The sequence below is a fragment of the Thalassophryne amazonica genome, chromosome 10 (assembly GCF_902500255.1).
Source record: "Thalassophryne amazonica chromosome 10, fThaAma1.1, whole genome shotgun sequence".
NCBI lineage: Eukaryota > Metazoa > Chordata > Actinopteri > Batrachoidiformes > Batrachoididae > Thalassophryne > Thalassophryne amazonica.
Window position 1 is genome coordinate 54,593,032 of NC_047112.1, and position 14,625 is coordinate 54,607,656.

At 42.1% G+C, this 14,625-nt stretch overlaps 1 protein-coding gene across 1 annotated transcript in view; it reads right to left on the minus strand.

Moving 5' to 3' along the window:
- The window catches only part of ptprsa (protein tyrosine phosphatase receptor type Sa), a 515,480-nt gene that overhangs the window by 6,041 nt on the left and 494,814 nt on the right, over positions 1–14,625 (minus strand). The window contains 1 exon segment of the mRNA XM_034180027.1: positions 10,644–10,798. Within this exon segment, the coding sequence (XP_034035918.1) occupies positions 10,644–10,798 (155 nt within the window).

The following is a 14,625-nucleotide window of genomic DNA, read 5'->3' on the forward strand; positions in this document are numbered from 1 at the left end:
CTGGTCACACTTTGCTTTAAGTCCATCTCGCCCACCGGTACACAAAAGAGTGCAAGCAGACCTGCTATTTAAATGTCACCCGTGTTAGTAATGACACTTACACTGCACAGGCATTGTTAGAACACCTGGGCCTGGTTTCCTAAAGAAGTCTAATGTTGTTTAGTCAACTAAATTCACTTAATCGGGGAGGTGATCATCTAGTGGTTAAGGCGTTGGGCTGGAGACCTGAAGATCCTCAGTTCAAATCCCAGCCTGACTGGAAAATCACTATGGGCCCTTGGGCAAGGTCCTTAATCCCCTATTGCTCCTGGTGTGTAGTGAGCACCTTGTATGGCAGCATCCTGACATCGGGGTGAATGTGAGGCATTATTTGTAAAGTGCTTTAACCGTCTGATGCAGATGGAAAAGCGCTATATGAATACAGTCCATTTACAATTTAACATTTAATCAACACAAAGCGCTTAGCTGGCTAAAGTTTCGCGTTACCCGAAGTTTTTGGCCTGGTACAGAGGAGGTTAATCTTATTTTAGTCGACAAAACTTCATTGTCTTATCTCAAAAAATGGTGGCTATCATGTACCACCACTTGATGGAGCAATCAAGAGCACCCCTACGTCACTCGCATTCCTCCAAAAGGAGAGCTTCTTTCACTTTTGGCCATGGTTGCAGCAGATCACTGTCATGACGTGTTTGTGACAGTTCTCACATCAGCCACCGGGCGTCACTGTTACACTGAGTAGCGTTGTGTGCAAAAAAGGCTTGACAGAAGTGCAGAAGAACTGCTTGGCTAAGCACATTGTTCTTCAGTTCGTATGTGTCCGGAAACGTTAATAAACCCAGTTAATGAAACAAAGGCTGTATAGTTCATAACTACGACCAATCCGGAAGTAAACAAAGCTCTTGCGCATTGGTGGCGGTTCTTGGCAACAGTGCTCGCGAGGCCATTATCATAATTGTCAACTTATGTAAGACAGCTAATCTACAAGTTTAGCACTCGATGTGAAACGGAGATTAGACGGATAATGTTGGACGACTAACCATAGTCGACTAAGCAAGTTTAGTACACTTAAAGATTAGACTCTGTTATTAAACCAGGCCCTGGTGTGGCCCATTACCTATGAACACAAAATCAACCCTCACGGTCACGCAGACTATAGAGGGTTTTCAATGATGTGACCGATTTGCTGCAGGACAGGTGCCGTCTCCATTCTGGATTACAAGGAGGCTGGCGCGTGATAGAAAAATGGAGAGAATGTACGGTTATTACGATGCTTTAAATCCTCGAGATAAAGCTATTTATCGTGATAGATGTGTAGCAGTTGGTTCAGTGGATCCGTATCTTGTACCAGATAGTGAATTTAGTGGTGATGTAGCGAACTGGCTGACAGTATCACACTGCGATATTGTGACTAGGAAACTGCTGACCAGGTCAGCCTCGCTGGCCTCCTGCAGAGCATCACAGCGGAGCTCTGAAAGCGGAGGTCGTCTTGAAGTCCTGAGCGATTTCTCTCACCAGGCGCTAGAAGGGCAACTTGTGGATCAGCAGCTTGGTGCTCGAGGACCACAATGTAAATAAGCATCCGTATTGGAAGCGTTCTTGTGTTATCCTCAGCAGTATTTTTATGTATTCTTATATAATTTTATTGCTGAATAAAATAAAATAAAATTCTGGGAGCGGTGGATTTCTGGTAGTGGGGGATCTCTCTCAGCGCCACGGTGGCGTGAGGCTTCTTCACACCGACGTTGAAGGTTCTGCAATTGTTCAAAAAATGCACGTAGCGTATCACAGCGGCCACCACGTCGTAATCCAGAATGGCTGCGGGACACAAAATGACGTGACCGATACGTCACATGAAAACCCTCTATACTACCAAAAACAAACAAACATTTTGTCACATTAAGCCCCTCCCGTGTGCTTTAAAAAACAAGTCAGCCTGCTGCTGCTCTCCACAAACACAGTTTGAGTCTCAACTTAGATCCTGAAAAACTTGAGGGCTGCCTCTGTAAGCCGCTTTGCTGTGAAATGACTTCCACTTCACCAATGGAACAATAATTGATATGACCACAGATTTATTTAGGCTTCCTCCGCCGTCCCTTGCTGCCGCACTGCACGAAAAGCCAAAGTGAAAGGCGCTACCAGAAAAGTGCCGTTCATGTGTGCATGCCTACTTGCGTAAATTAAAAATAAACAGTGTGATAATGAACGCAGGCCGTCATGAGCTTGATGATGCAGAATCAACTGGGCTCAGAATCAACAACCACCCACAGCCAAACCCTCCGCCTGCGGTATTTCTCAGCACACCAAAAGCTTCTTCCCTGTGAGTCGGTCACAGCTCGTGACAAGGACTCTTAAACGCACTCAGAGCTTCTCTCTCGCTGTCTGTTTCCATTTTCCCTGAAAGAGCCACTCTCCTAATCTGGAATCTTGCTGAGAGGATTCAGTGTCCCCTTTCAGGGGCTGTAATCAGGCAATTAATGGCAAAAAGAACGTGAGAAGCCTCCACTCCATCGTGGACGTGAAGCCCCATATTCCTATGCTGAGCTAATCAAGTGGAAAAAAAATCTTATCACATGGTCTGACAATACCTATTTGAACAATTCTTGGGTGGAATTAAAACAAATCGAGTGTAACAACACTCAACTTTCAGATTTACTGGGAAATCTATTCACATCATAACTGCTTGAAAATTTCAGTAATTCGTCCTTCTATGACTAAAAACCTGGAGGAAATGTTTGGATATTACTCACATCAATGTGCACGCCAATCTGACTTAATCCAGATTAATAACTCAAGTGTTTACTTTGGTTCACGGGAGGAGGAATTCCAGAACTTCATCTCTTTCAACACAACAGATCTGAGCCATTCCAAAACCAGGCCCAGAGGTATGAAATGGATAAAAAAAAGGAGGTTTCTTCATTACTTTCAACAAACAACAAAAGTGCAATTAAGTTAAAAATCCAGACATTTCAGAACATTCAACAACACCTATATTTTTATTGTATTGCTTTTCTTGTGTGTTTGTTTCCCAACTTCTTTCAGGTTTTATGGCCAAATTCCACAATCATTGTATTTAGATAGAATTCCCCTTTAAAAGGTTTGTTTTGGCAAAGGTCAAAGTTTAAAAAATTTGATTTTTCACTCTGATGTTGATTTTTCACTCTGATCACACTGATATTGCCCACTATATACGAGGTCTGTTAGAAAAGTATCGGACCTGTTTATTTTTTTCAAAAACCATATGGATTTGAATCATGTGTGATTGCATCAGCCAAGCTTGAACCTTCGTGCGCATGCGTGAGTTTTTTCACGCCTGTCGGTTGCGTCATTTGCCTGTGAGCAGGCTTTGTGTGAGCAGTGGTCCACCCCACTCGTCGGATTGTTATTGCGAATAAAATGTCTGAATGATTTGGAGCTTTGCTGCATCAATTTTTTCCAGAAACTGTGAGAGACCTCCAGGTGATAACCATTCGGAAAATTCAGATGGCTTTCAGGGATGATTTTATGGGGATTACACAGATTAAGGAGTGCTCCAGCCAGTTTAAAGACCGCCCACAGCTGCTGAGAGTGCGCCGCGCTCCGAGCGCCAATCGACAGGCTGAATCAACCAGATCATTTCCAACGTGAAGGCTTTGTTGATCCGGGACGTCGTCTGACTTACACAAAAATGGCAGGAGACGTGGACATCAGTACTTTTTCAGCACATTCCACTGTTACAGGAGTTTTTTTTTCATGGAAAGAGAAGCGGAGGGATGCACCACGGAGCCGTTCATGGCGCGGCACAAAACCACCTCCGTGTTGGTCTCACAGGATGGCTTTGAGATGGCTTTCAAATGGCTTTCGGTGGCTTTTCAGTCGTGTGACTATCCGACAAATTGTGGATGAGCCTGGACATGCCAGAACATGTCCTGTGAGGCTTCATCACGGCGTTGCTTTGCGCCATGCGGCACCGCCGCGACGCGCGGAATTCCTCCGCAGGTCTGTCTCAATGTGCCGAAAAAGTGCTGATGTCCACGTCTTCCACAATTCCTGTGCTAGTCAGACGACGTCCCGGATAAAACACAGCGTCCAGTTTGGAAATGAACGGCACATTCCACTGTTACAGGAGTTTTTGTCATGGAAAGAGGAGCGGAGGAATTCCGTGCATCACGGCGGTGCAGCATGGTGCAAAGCAACGCCGTGATGAAGCCTCACAGGACATGTTCTGGCATGTCCAGGATCATCCACAATTTGTCGGATAGTCACACGACTGAAAAGCCACCGAAAGCCGTCTGAAAGCCATCTCAAAGCCGTCCTGTGAGACCAACACGGAGGTGGTTTTGTGCCACGCCATGAGCGGCTCTGTGGCGCATCCCTCCGCTTCTCTTTCCATGAAAAAACTCCTGTAACAGTGGAATGTGCCGAAAAAGTACTGATGTCCATGTCTCCTGCCATTTTTGTGTAAGTCAGACGACGTCCCGGATCAACAAAGCCTTCACGTTGGAAATGATCTGGTTGATTCAGCCTGTCGATCGGCGCTCGGAGCGCGGCGCGCTCTCAGCAGCTGTGGGCGGTCTTTAAACTGGCTGGAGCACTCCTTAATCTGTGTAATCCTCATAAAATCGTCCCTGAAAGCCATCTGAATTTTCCGAATGGTGACCACCTGGAGGTCTCTCACAGTTTCTGGAAAAAAATTGATGCAGCAAAGCTCCAAATCATTCAGACATTTTATTCGCAATAAAAATCCGATGAGAGGGGTGGACCACTGCTCACACAAAGCCTGCTCACAGGCGAATGACGCAACCGACAGGCGTGAAAAAACTCACGCATGCGCACGAAGGTTCAAGCTTGGCTGATGCAATCACACGTGATTCAAATCCATATGGTTTTTGAAAAAAATAGAAAGGTCGGATACTTTTCTAACAGACCTCGTATGTACTTTGGTTTTGGAAATTGTCCAGATGAGATCAAATTTACCAAAGGTCAATTATTGGGGTCAAAGGTCAAAATTAATTTTTTTCACTTTGATTTACCAACCTGGCACACATAGATTAGGACCTGGAATTGCCCATGCAGGGTTAAATTTACCAAAAAACACTGGTGCCAAGGTTATGTCTGCCAGTGTGTTTGCTGGCCAACTCCCAGGTCCTTTTACTGATTTCTTCCCAACTTGCTACGTCAATGAACGCTGACCCCAAAACGGGTCTTAACAGAATCATTTTGACAAAGGCGAAGGACAAGGAAATTTATTTTCAACCCAGTTTGGATCTGTGCCACATATTTGGGTCGATTCCAGAAATGTCCTGGTAAGGCCAATCGTTTATGTGAAGGTCAAGGTCTTGGGGTCAAATGTCAGACTTCCATAGCCCTGACTGTCTTCATGCTCAAATGCAATATTGATTTGTAACAGCAACTTCACCAGCAATAACATGTTTGAAAACAAGACGCCACAAAGGTCATCCATGTTCAAAGGTCATGAGACCTACAGAAAGGTGATATACAACTTTACTTTAGTGTTCAATAGTACCCATTTTTAACAAATTCCTTGGAATAGCCTTTCTAAATATTCTCTCTATTTATAAACATTGGGCCCAAATCTTGAGCTTTGCCTGTGGGCTTTAATTTTAACCACTTCTTCTCTCAATCAACTGTGTCCTTGGCTAACCTTCAATTATCGCCCCAAGTTTGGTTCATTTTGGATCAAACTCTTGGAGACATTATGTTTGCACACTGAAGGACCCACAGTGGAAAAATGTAGATAAACATTCTCAGTCATCCAGGTGGATATCACAAAGTTTACTCTGTAGCAACTGGACTTGTTGTTGGTCTTCAAGATGTTTCACCACTTCTTCAGTTTCTAAAAAACCTGAAAAAGTTTTTTTGGAGGCATCCTGTCACCTCTCATCAGCATGACTCTGGAGACCTGGTACCCAGTAAACATCTCTCAAATAAATTATTTTCTGTTCATTTCTTTTTCTCCACTTTTCTGGTTTTCTTCTTGTTGACTTTGCTCCTTCTTTAAAAAGAAAAAGGAAAAAAGCAAGCACATCCATTAGATAGTTGCTGAGAAGAGGAGGACAGGAACAAAAGATGGTAGGAGTGAAAGACAGGAGGGAGGGAGAGAGAATAGGTGGATGGAGAGCAAGTGAGACAGAGAGAGAAGGTTAGAAAATATAGAGAACGATGACACACGGAAGTCAGGTGATAGAAAACAAGATGAAAGAGTGGGAGAAAAACCAGATATAAGCTCACCACTCAAACGGTAAAATCTGAAGTAGGAGAGTGAGCGAGGAACAGAAAAGATGACGGTGAAGAGGAGTAGGAGGAGGAGGGAGCTACAGCAATGACAAAGAAACCAGCAAAGCTCTTTATTTTTCACAGAAGTTTCCTGCTTAAGGATTAGGTGAAGAAAACGTGAAAGATACAGTTATAATGAAGGTGACTAAAATGCTTAAAGCTCTCTTTTGATGTTTAAAATCGTGAAAACATGGTCATGTGACACCTCCAGATCAAGCCAAGTCTGGGCGCATGTGCCGGTGCCACGCTTTGCTGCATTCATTACAACAAGAAATCACCTTGGGTCCTGGATGGTAACTATCAAGGCAGACAACCAACCCACTTCCACATCTCTAAAATAACCATCTATCTGCAACAGCCAGGTGAAACGTGGGCATCCCCATGGACTTCTCCAGCTGCTGGGGTCCTCAACACTCAGGTACCTGCATGCTAGCTCATGCACTAAGAAATGTGCCACATGGCCAAAATGTCAATGCAAGTGATACTCCTCATCCTAGTCTCTCTAAGTTACCACTCGTATAATACGAGGTCATTCCATTGGTACCCAAGGATCCTCTGAAGGGGCCTAGCAGCAAAGGCATCCAGTTGTTGCCTTAGGTCACTGGTTAGCATCAAGGTCTCACAACCACACAGCAAGGCAGGCAGCACCAGAAACCCAAAGACTTGGACCTTCGTTCTCCTACAAAGATATCGGCAATGTCAAACCCTTCAGTCCAGCAAGCTCACGATTCCATGAGCTCTTCCCCAGCGCCTTTCAATCTCACAGGCCGAGGACCCAGAAACATGAAAATTCAGTAGGTATATCTTATATATTATATTCCAATTCTAAGGTGGAACTATGCTACTATACTAAGGTATATCTAAATATCTAAAAAGGAAGACTAAAATAGAAAAGTAGAAAAGAGTAGAGTAGAGCCACTTAGGTGCCTGGTCTTGAGAACCAGGGATGGTAGATTGAAAAGTTTTTTTAACTCATGGGAACTCTCATGAATGACACTGCTGAGATAAATGAATGTCTCCATAAGTTCAACACCCTTGTGGCTGAGTCCAGAAATTCGTTAAAAGTCTTGATCCAGGAACTTCAAACCCAGACACTCCGATTCCTCACTCAGATTCTCAAGCACTGCAGGCAGAGTATTCAATGATTCCGCAAGAAAGATCACAACATTGTCCATGTCCGTGAACTCAAAGTCACTTAACCTTTCCTTGCCAACAAAAGCACCCGAGTCACTGCTTTCCATAACCCTACTCAACACAGAGACCACGCAAGCAACGAACAGTGCAGGAGCCAGAACACACCCCCGATGAATGCCACTTTTCACTAGGAAAAACTCAAGAGTCTCTGCCTCCGCTCTGTTGGCAGTTGGCATGAAAAAATAGAAACAGAGCGAGTCAATGAACACCGTGGGCGTTACACCAATACAAAGTTTACCACTATAAAAGCACTCTGAGAGCACAAACCTCTGACAACAGAGTAATAATAGCCAACACTATTATTGCCTCCACCGATCGCCAAAGGTGGGCGGTCAGAATAGTAACCAATTCCCCACTGAGGCCTTTATGCACTGAGCCAGGAACTTTAATATAGATTTATTACAAACACCAAAACATGACAAATTCCACCATGACTGTATGTGCACATCAAGAAACTGCAAGATAACAGAACTTTATGACATCATAAAACCTTAATTTCAAAGTTTACAGTAAGAGACCAAAAACAATATTTTGAGGCGACTATGGACAGGCACCAAAATCTGGGGCAGGGGTGGTGGCCAAGTGGTTAAGCACACTTGTTTCAAGTGCAGATCTTTCTTGGTTCAAGGCCACCCCTGTCCATACTCCATGTAATGTGGAGTTGCATCAGGAAGGGCATACAGTGCATCCGGAAAGTATTCACAGTGCTTCACGTTCTTCTTGTTATGTTATTTTTTTTATGTTAAAGCGAGCATGATGTCAAAAGAATTGTCTGCAGACCTCTGAGACAGGGTTGTCTTGAGGCACAAATATGGGGAAGGGTACAGAAACATTTCTGCTGCTTGTTTGGATGAACAGGACTCTTTCTAGAGCTGGCCTCCCATCTAAACTGAGCAACTGGGGCGGAAAGGCCTTAGTCAGGGAGGTGACCAAGAACCATATAGGTCGCTCTGTCAGAGCTCAAGCATTCCTCTATGGAGAGAGGAGAACCTTCCAGAAGGACAACCATCTCTGCATCAATCAACCACTCAGGCCTGTATGGTAGAGTGGCCAGAAGGAAGCCACTCCTTAGTAAAAAGCACATGGTAGCCTGCCTGAAGTTTGCCAAAAGGCACCTGAAGGACTCTCAGACCATGAGAAATGAGATTCTCTGGTCTGATAAGACAAAGACTGAACACTTTGTCGTGAATGCCAGGCGTCATGTTTGTAGGAAACGATCTCTACACCTACACCATCCCTACAGTGAAGCATGGTGGTGGCAGCATCATACTGTGGGGATGTTTTTCAGTGGCAGGAACCAGGAGACTAGTCAGGATTTGATGGTAAAATGAATGCAGCAATGTACAGAGACATCCTGGATGAAAACCTGCTCCAGAGCGCTCTTGAACTTAGACTGGGGCAAAGCTTCATCTTTCAGCACAATGACCCTAAGCACACAGCCAAGACATCAAAAGAGTGGCTTCAGGACAACTCTGTGAATGTCCTTGAGTGGCCCAGCCAGAGGCCAGACCTGAATCAGATTGAACATCTCTGGAGAGATCTGAAAATGGCTGTGCATCGACGTTCCCCATCCAACCTGATGGAGCTTGAGAGGTGCACCAAGCTTGTGGCATTATATTCAAGAAGACTTTAGGCTGTAACTGCTGCCAAAGATGCATCGCAAAATATTGAGCAAATGCTGTGAATACGTACTTATGTACATATGATTTTAGTTTTTTATTCTTAATAAATTAGTAAAAAATAAAAAAAATAAAAAATCATGTTGTCATTATGGGGTGTTGTGAGTAGAACTTTGAGGAGAAAAAAAAAATAGTTATTCCAGTTTGGAATAAGGCTCTGACAAAAAAGTGTAAAAAGTGAAGCTGTGGATACTTCCCGGATGCACAGCAAAACCTGTGCCAAATCAACATTCAGATCTACCAGGTTTCTCCTGGGGTGACCACCAAGTGAAACAAGTGAGATGCTGAAGGGACTTACTATGGACAGGCATCAAAATTTAATAAATCTTTCCCTGGCCCAAATATAATTTCCGCACACAACTCCAAAATAATGCTAGTACAGTAAATACTGAATGTATTCTGCTGACACATTATTATTTATCTGTAGGCAAGTTTGGAAACTCTCCCTTCAAACATGTTCCCTGTTGCTAAAGCTAGTTATGTATGCTAGCAACATGCTGCTCCAGGAACTGCATGACTTGTGAATGAACCAAAAAAAGGCCGGGCCTTGCGCACTGGCTTTTCAATGATGCTGCACACAGTCATGTGATACTACTAGCAGATGAGGATACAACGGACAGTAGAAAAGACACATTACTTGGACTTTGGGCATCCTGCACACAGAATGCTAAAAAGTCAGACCACTGCAACACAAACCCTGAAAGTCATTTTTTTCCTGTTTCTTCTTTTGAAGTATAACGGCCATGTAACGGCTCCGCCAATAACCGATCTTTTTACTTTACGACTGTGCCTTTCATAATGGCCTCACAGATGGGAGGAATAACTCGCTGGCACATCTTACAACTCCCGCAGGAGCAGTTGATGGCAGGTGACATCATGTTTTTTAATAGAGGTGCCCTGTTGTTATACTTCATGATGTCATGGCGCCTGTGCAACAGCAGCTGCAGTGGAATGTTTTTCGTATGTCAAAGTCGATAGTTGTTCCACAGTGAAACATGTTACAAGATGGCAGGAAACTTATTCACCATGCTACCAGTTTTGTTTATTGCACCTACATTCTGCAGATCAACTGCATCTCCAAAGCTTCTACGTGCCAACCAATCCATGAAAATCTACCGATGACTGAGGTCATACAGTATAAAAGCTTCTCGTCTTGCAGATCACACACACACACACACACACACACACACACACACACACACACACACACACACACACACACACACACACACACACACACACACACACACACACACACACACACACACACACACACACACACACACACACACAAAACATAGCACCACAAAAGGCACAACAGGAATCTGTTCTGTGTATCACTGAAAAAGATAAATCCAAGGTACTGCTGGTCTCCACCTACTTTGGTCCAGCATGTCAAATTAATGGCAAAGGTTACCTTGGAATCTACAATCGATGTGATAAAAATAAATAAAAAAGTAAAGAAAATGCAGTACAATGTGAAATAAGGATCCTTACCTGCAGTGGACTGAGATTGGTCCATCCTGTCCAAACTGTTCCTTTGTTTTATGGACTTGGCCAATAAAATCAATGAAACCCTCCCCAGATTTTGGCACACCTTGCTCCGGCCAATCAGTAAACTGGAACTGCCTTACTGTCCTTGACTGGCCATCCTAAAATCAGAGACAAAAGGGAGAGGGAAGACAAAGAATGGAATTGAAATCAAGACGGAAGAAAAGAGATCACGCAGGTAAACCAAACAAAAGATAAAGAAGAAAGACGACTAAGAGGACCTTGGTTGACAGTTTTCTACTAAACCAACAGTGTAAAATGGCTTCGCACTCACAACATCCAACGGACACCAAAATGGTTTTGTCTTATTGTTACTGTATATCTGTATTCAATTTGACGCAAAACTGAGAAGTATAGAGTATTTCACCTTTCCTCCCACAATCCTCTGCTGAAGAAGGATGGTTATTTCATTATTTGCACATTTTAAGTTAGAATTTCTTAGGCTGTCAATATGCTCCAACAGAAATTCCACAGGCCAATCATAGCCCAGCCCAAAGCTGAATGAGCCAGTTACAATAAGGGTAGGTAGGGCTTGAGATTTGGTTCTGGTGCATTCAGCCCTTTTTGGAGTTAATGACTGATTTTTCTGAAGTAGTAATATGGAAGAATCCATAGCTCTCAACTTCCTCAAGAAAATATTACAGGGCAGGAATTGTTCTTGCAGTATTAGTCATCATAGTCTCTCATAACTTCAACGCACAAACAGAATTGTTGACACATTGCTGTCAGGAATGAAGGATGCTAAAAAATGTTGTGCAGATGAGATTCCAGTTTTGAACATAGGCAGAGAGCCAACACAGTTTTCAGAGAGTAGTTCTAAGCTGTATTTGTCCACCTCAACGAAGGTTACCTGTGATCAAAGAATCAGCCACATTAACTTTAGTATCAGCCAACACTGTCATGCCTTGGTGCTCAGCCTTGGCATGAAGACCCTTTTTTCTAGGCCTTGTACTTCAAAGCTTTGGTCATCTCAAGAACATTCAAAGCACTGTCAAGGCATTCGGACTTGGGCTAATTTTAAATACATTTTCTGCATTTAATCAACCTATATAATACAAAATACTACTTTTACTGGAAACAACTGCTGTTCTCGAAGTTACTTTCATAATATACACATTGTGGTTATCAAAGTCCATGATCATTGTCTATTTTTGTTTGACTCTGTCTTTTTTTTCTTCTTAATGTCTTGGAGGGTTTGGGCCTGGACAACAACATTGCCATCAGCATGGGTGCTCCCAGCTTTTATTGTTGTTGCCACTTCAGTAAAAGGCAGCGAGTTACTTCAGAAAAAGGCAGTGAGAATTACGGCTGGAGCAAATTACAATGCTTCAATGACACCTCTTTTTCAAGGACTTGGCATTCTTAGAACAGGAGATGTTTGCCAAATGTCTCTGGCCAAGATTGTCTTTCTAGCTTTTAATTCTCTTTTGCCCAGTCCATTGTCATTGATATTTGTACGAAATTATGAAGTACATTCGTACAATACATTTTGGTTATGTCCAGGGCAGCTTGCTTCATCGCAGCTTCCTACACAGAGGTCCAAGTCTATGGTGAATACCCTCCATTGATATTAAAAATGCGCCTTCTTTGCCATCCTTAATTGGATGTGTCAAAAAACATTTTTTAAAATTCCTAAACCACAAACTGAAGGTTTGAAACGTGATTAGATTAAAACCTTATTCTTGCCATGCAACCACTGTGTGTGTGTTTTTGTGTGTACGGTGTGTGTGTGAATAGGGGCACTGCCATTTTCTATAATATAATATAATATTGCTTTTATTGTAATTTAACACATCTGGGAGGGTACAAACATTTTTGTCTTCAGGGATGTCCTGGGATCAATGAAAATGTAAATATGTTTGAATATATGTTTGGTAATCACATATATGTTGTGTTTCCCCAAATAAAGATTGACTGATTGCCCTTTAATTGTTCTTGAAACTTTTGCAATTCTGACAGCTGGGTTTTGTATGGATTTTGCTTTCATTTTCAAAATTTAAAAGGGCTGCAATGACGAATGAACAAGCAACTAAGATCTCATGTGTAGTTACATATGAGTGTCAGACAACTTTTTTTAATCTTTTATTCTGGGAGAAGCTGTTAAGTGTTCCAAAAAGACCCCTCATGAGGCTAAATACACTTTACAGGAGATGACCTTAATATGTTTTGAAAGTATCTTAAAAGAACCAGTTGTCCCTTTAACATGAGGAAAACACTGCTAATGCTTTAGGTGTCATAATGAGTAACCATCAGTGGTGGGCACAGATAACCAAAAAATTAACTTCGATAACAGATAATAAGATAACTGAAAAGTTATCTTTGATAAAGATAAACCAATAAACCACCCAAAAATGTATCGGAAGTTACAAATAATTGATAACTGATAAATTCCGGTGTTGTCTATGGGACATTTGCAGTTACTAAAGAGCTGAAATTGATTTTTAACACGATCGCTTTTGAAAGCATCAAAAGCGGTAAAAGATCTAAAGAATAAGTAAGAATGTTTGACCATGGTGCCCCCTGCAGGAAGCAGCACAGACAAATCCTAAGAGCACCCACAAAATCAATTCTTTACTAATCATAATCATTTTTCTTTCCACATTCTACCCCTGTTGGAAGCTCTTGTTTACAACAACGCTCCCACCACAGAGGCACACCGAGAGCAGCCATAAGGCCAGCTCTCTGTCAATTTCAACACTCCGGTCAGGCAGAGGTCTTGAAAAATAAAGTCATACTAACTTATGGTTTTTTGAAAATACTGATAGAATAACTCCATTAATGTCAATTCTGTCATTTGTACAAAGTTAAAATATAACATATATCTTTTAATGTTGAATAAGGCACTAATTCTGAGGTTTTGTAACAAACACAGACCGCAAAGCATTCTGGGTAAAAGTGCTAAACAGTGATTGGTTCAGTAATCCATTATGTAAACCAACACGTTAATGTGACGTGTGTTGGTTTAAAGATAAATGTGCTTTTGTAAAATATTCCATTTTTATTTGTAAAAACAGGCATTTTTACGGAGCCCTGGAAGTGTCATCGCAATTGCATGTTTTAAAATTTTTATGATGTTGTAAAACGTGCACTCAATATTAATAAGTAAGTAAGTAAATTTATTTATATAGTGCCTTTCACAGACATAAGGCCAAGTACACACGTTGTCGGGTATTTGTAAAACTGAATATCTTACCCTTTCAGTTTGGGGAAAAAACTTCATCCACACTACGTCATTTAAAAAAAAATCCATCCACATCGAACCGTATAAATGTGTTGTAATTAGTCTGCCAAACCTTTGGGTGGCAGTACTGATTAAAATTCTATCTAATCAGGAGCCTTATTCTCTTGTCGTCACTTCCGCAAAAACTAAAAACATGGCACCAATCTTGTTCATGTGGACCGATAAGGAGTCGGAATTACTTCTAACCGTAGTTTTAGAATACAAAGTTAACAAATATATGCACACAAAAAGCGCCTGGACAATGGACAATACCAACACTTTGAGAGCAGCTATGTACCCAGACGTTTAATACTGCCATGAACACTCCTGGCCAGTAGATGGCAGTAGTGGCCTTGAAAAAATGTCAAACAAAATTCCATATAATCCGTGTCTGCTACATTTAAGATGCGTGGAATTTAACAAACGCAAATACACTAACGTCTATAAACCCAGAGAATATATTCACGAGAGTTTTAGACACTAGAGTTTAATGCTGTTATCTGTGGACCCTGAACAGAGTGTCTGAAATGCATTTGTCCTGTCGTGAACGTCTGAGATTACCTTATGCTACCCATAATGCATTGCTGCCTGGCACAGCATGTGCTCACAAAACCTTAAAAATTAGCACATTACTTTAAAACGAAAACATATATCTGATATTTTCACTTTATAAACTTCAGACATGACAATAATTTTAAATAACTTGTC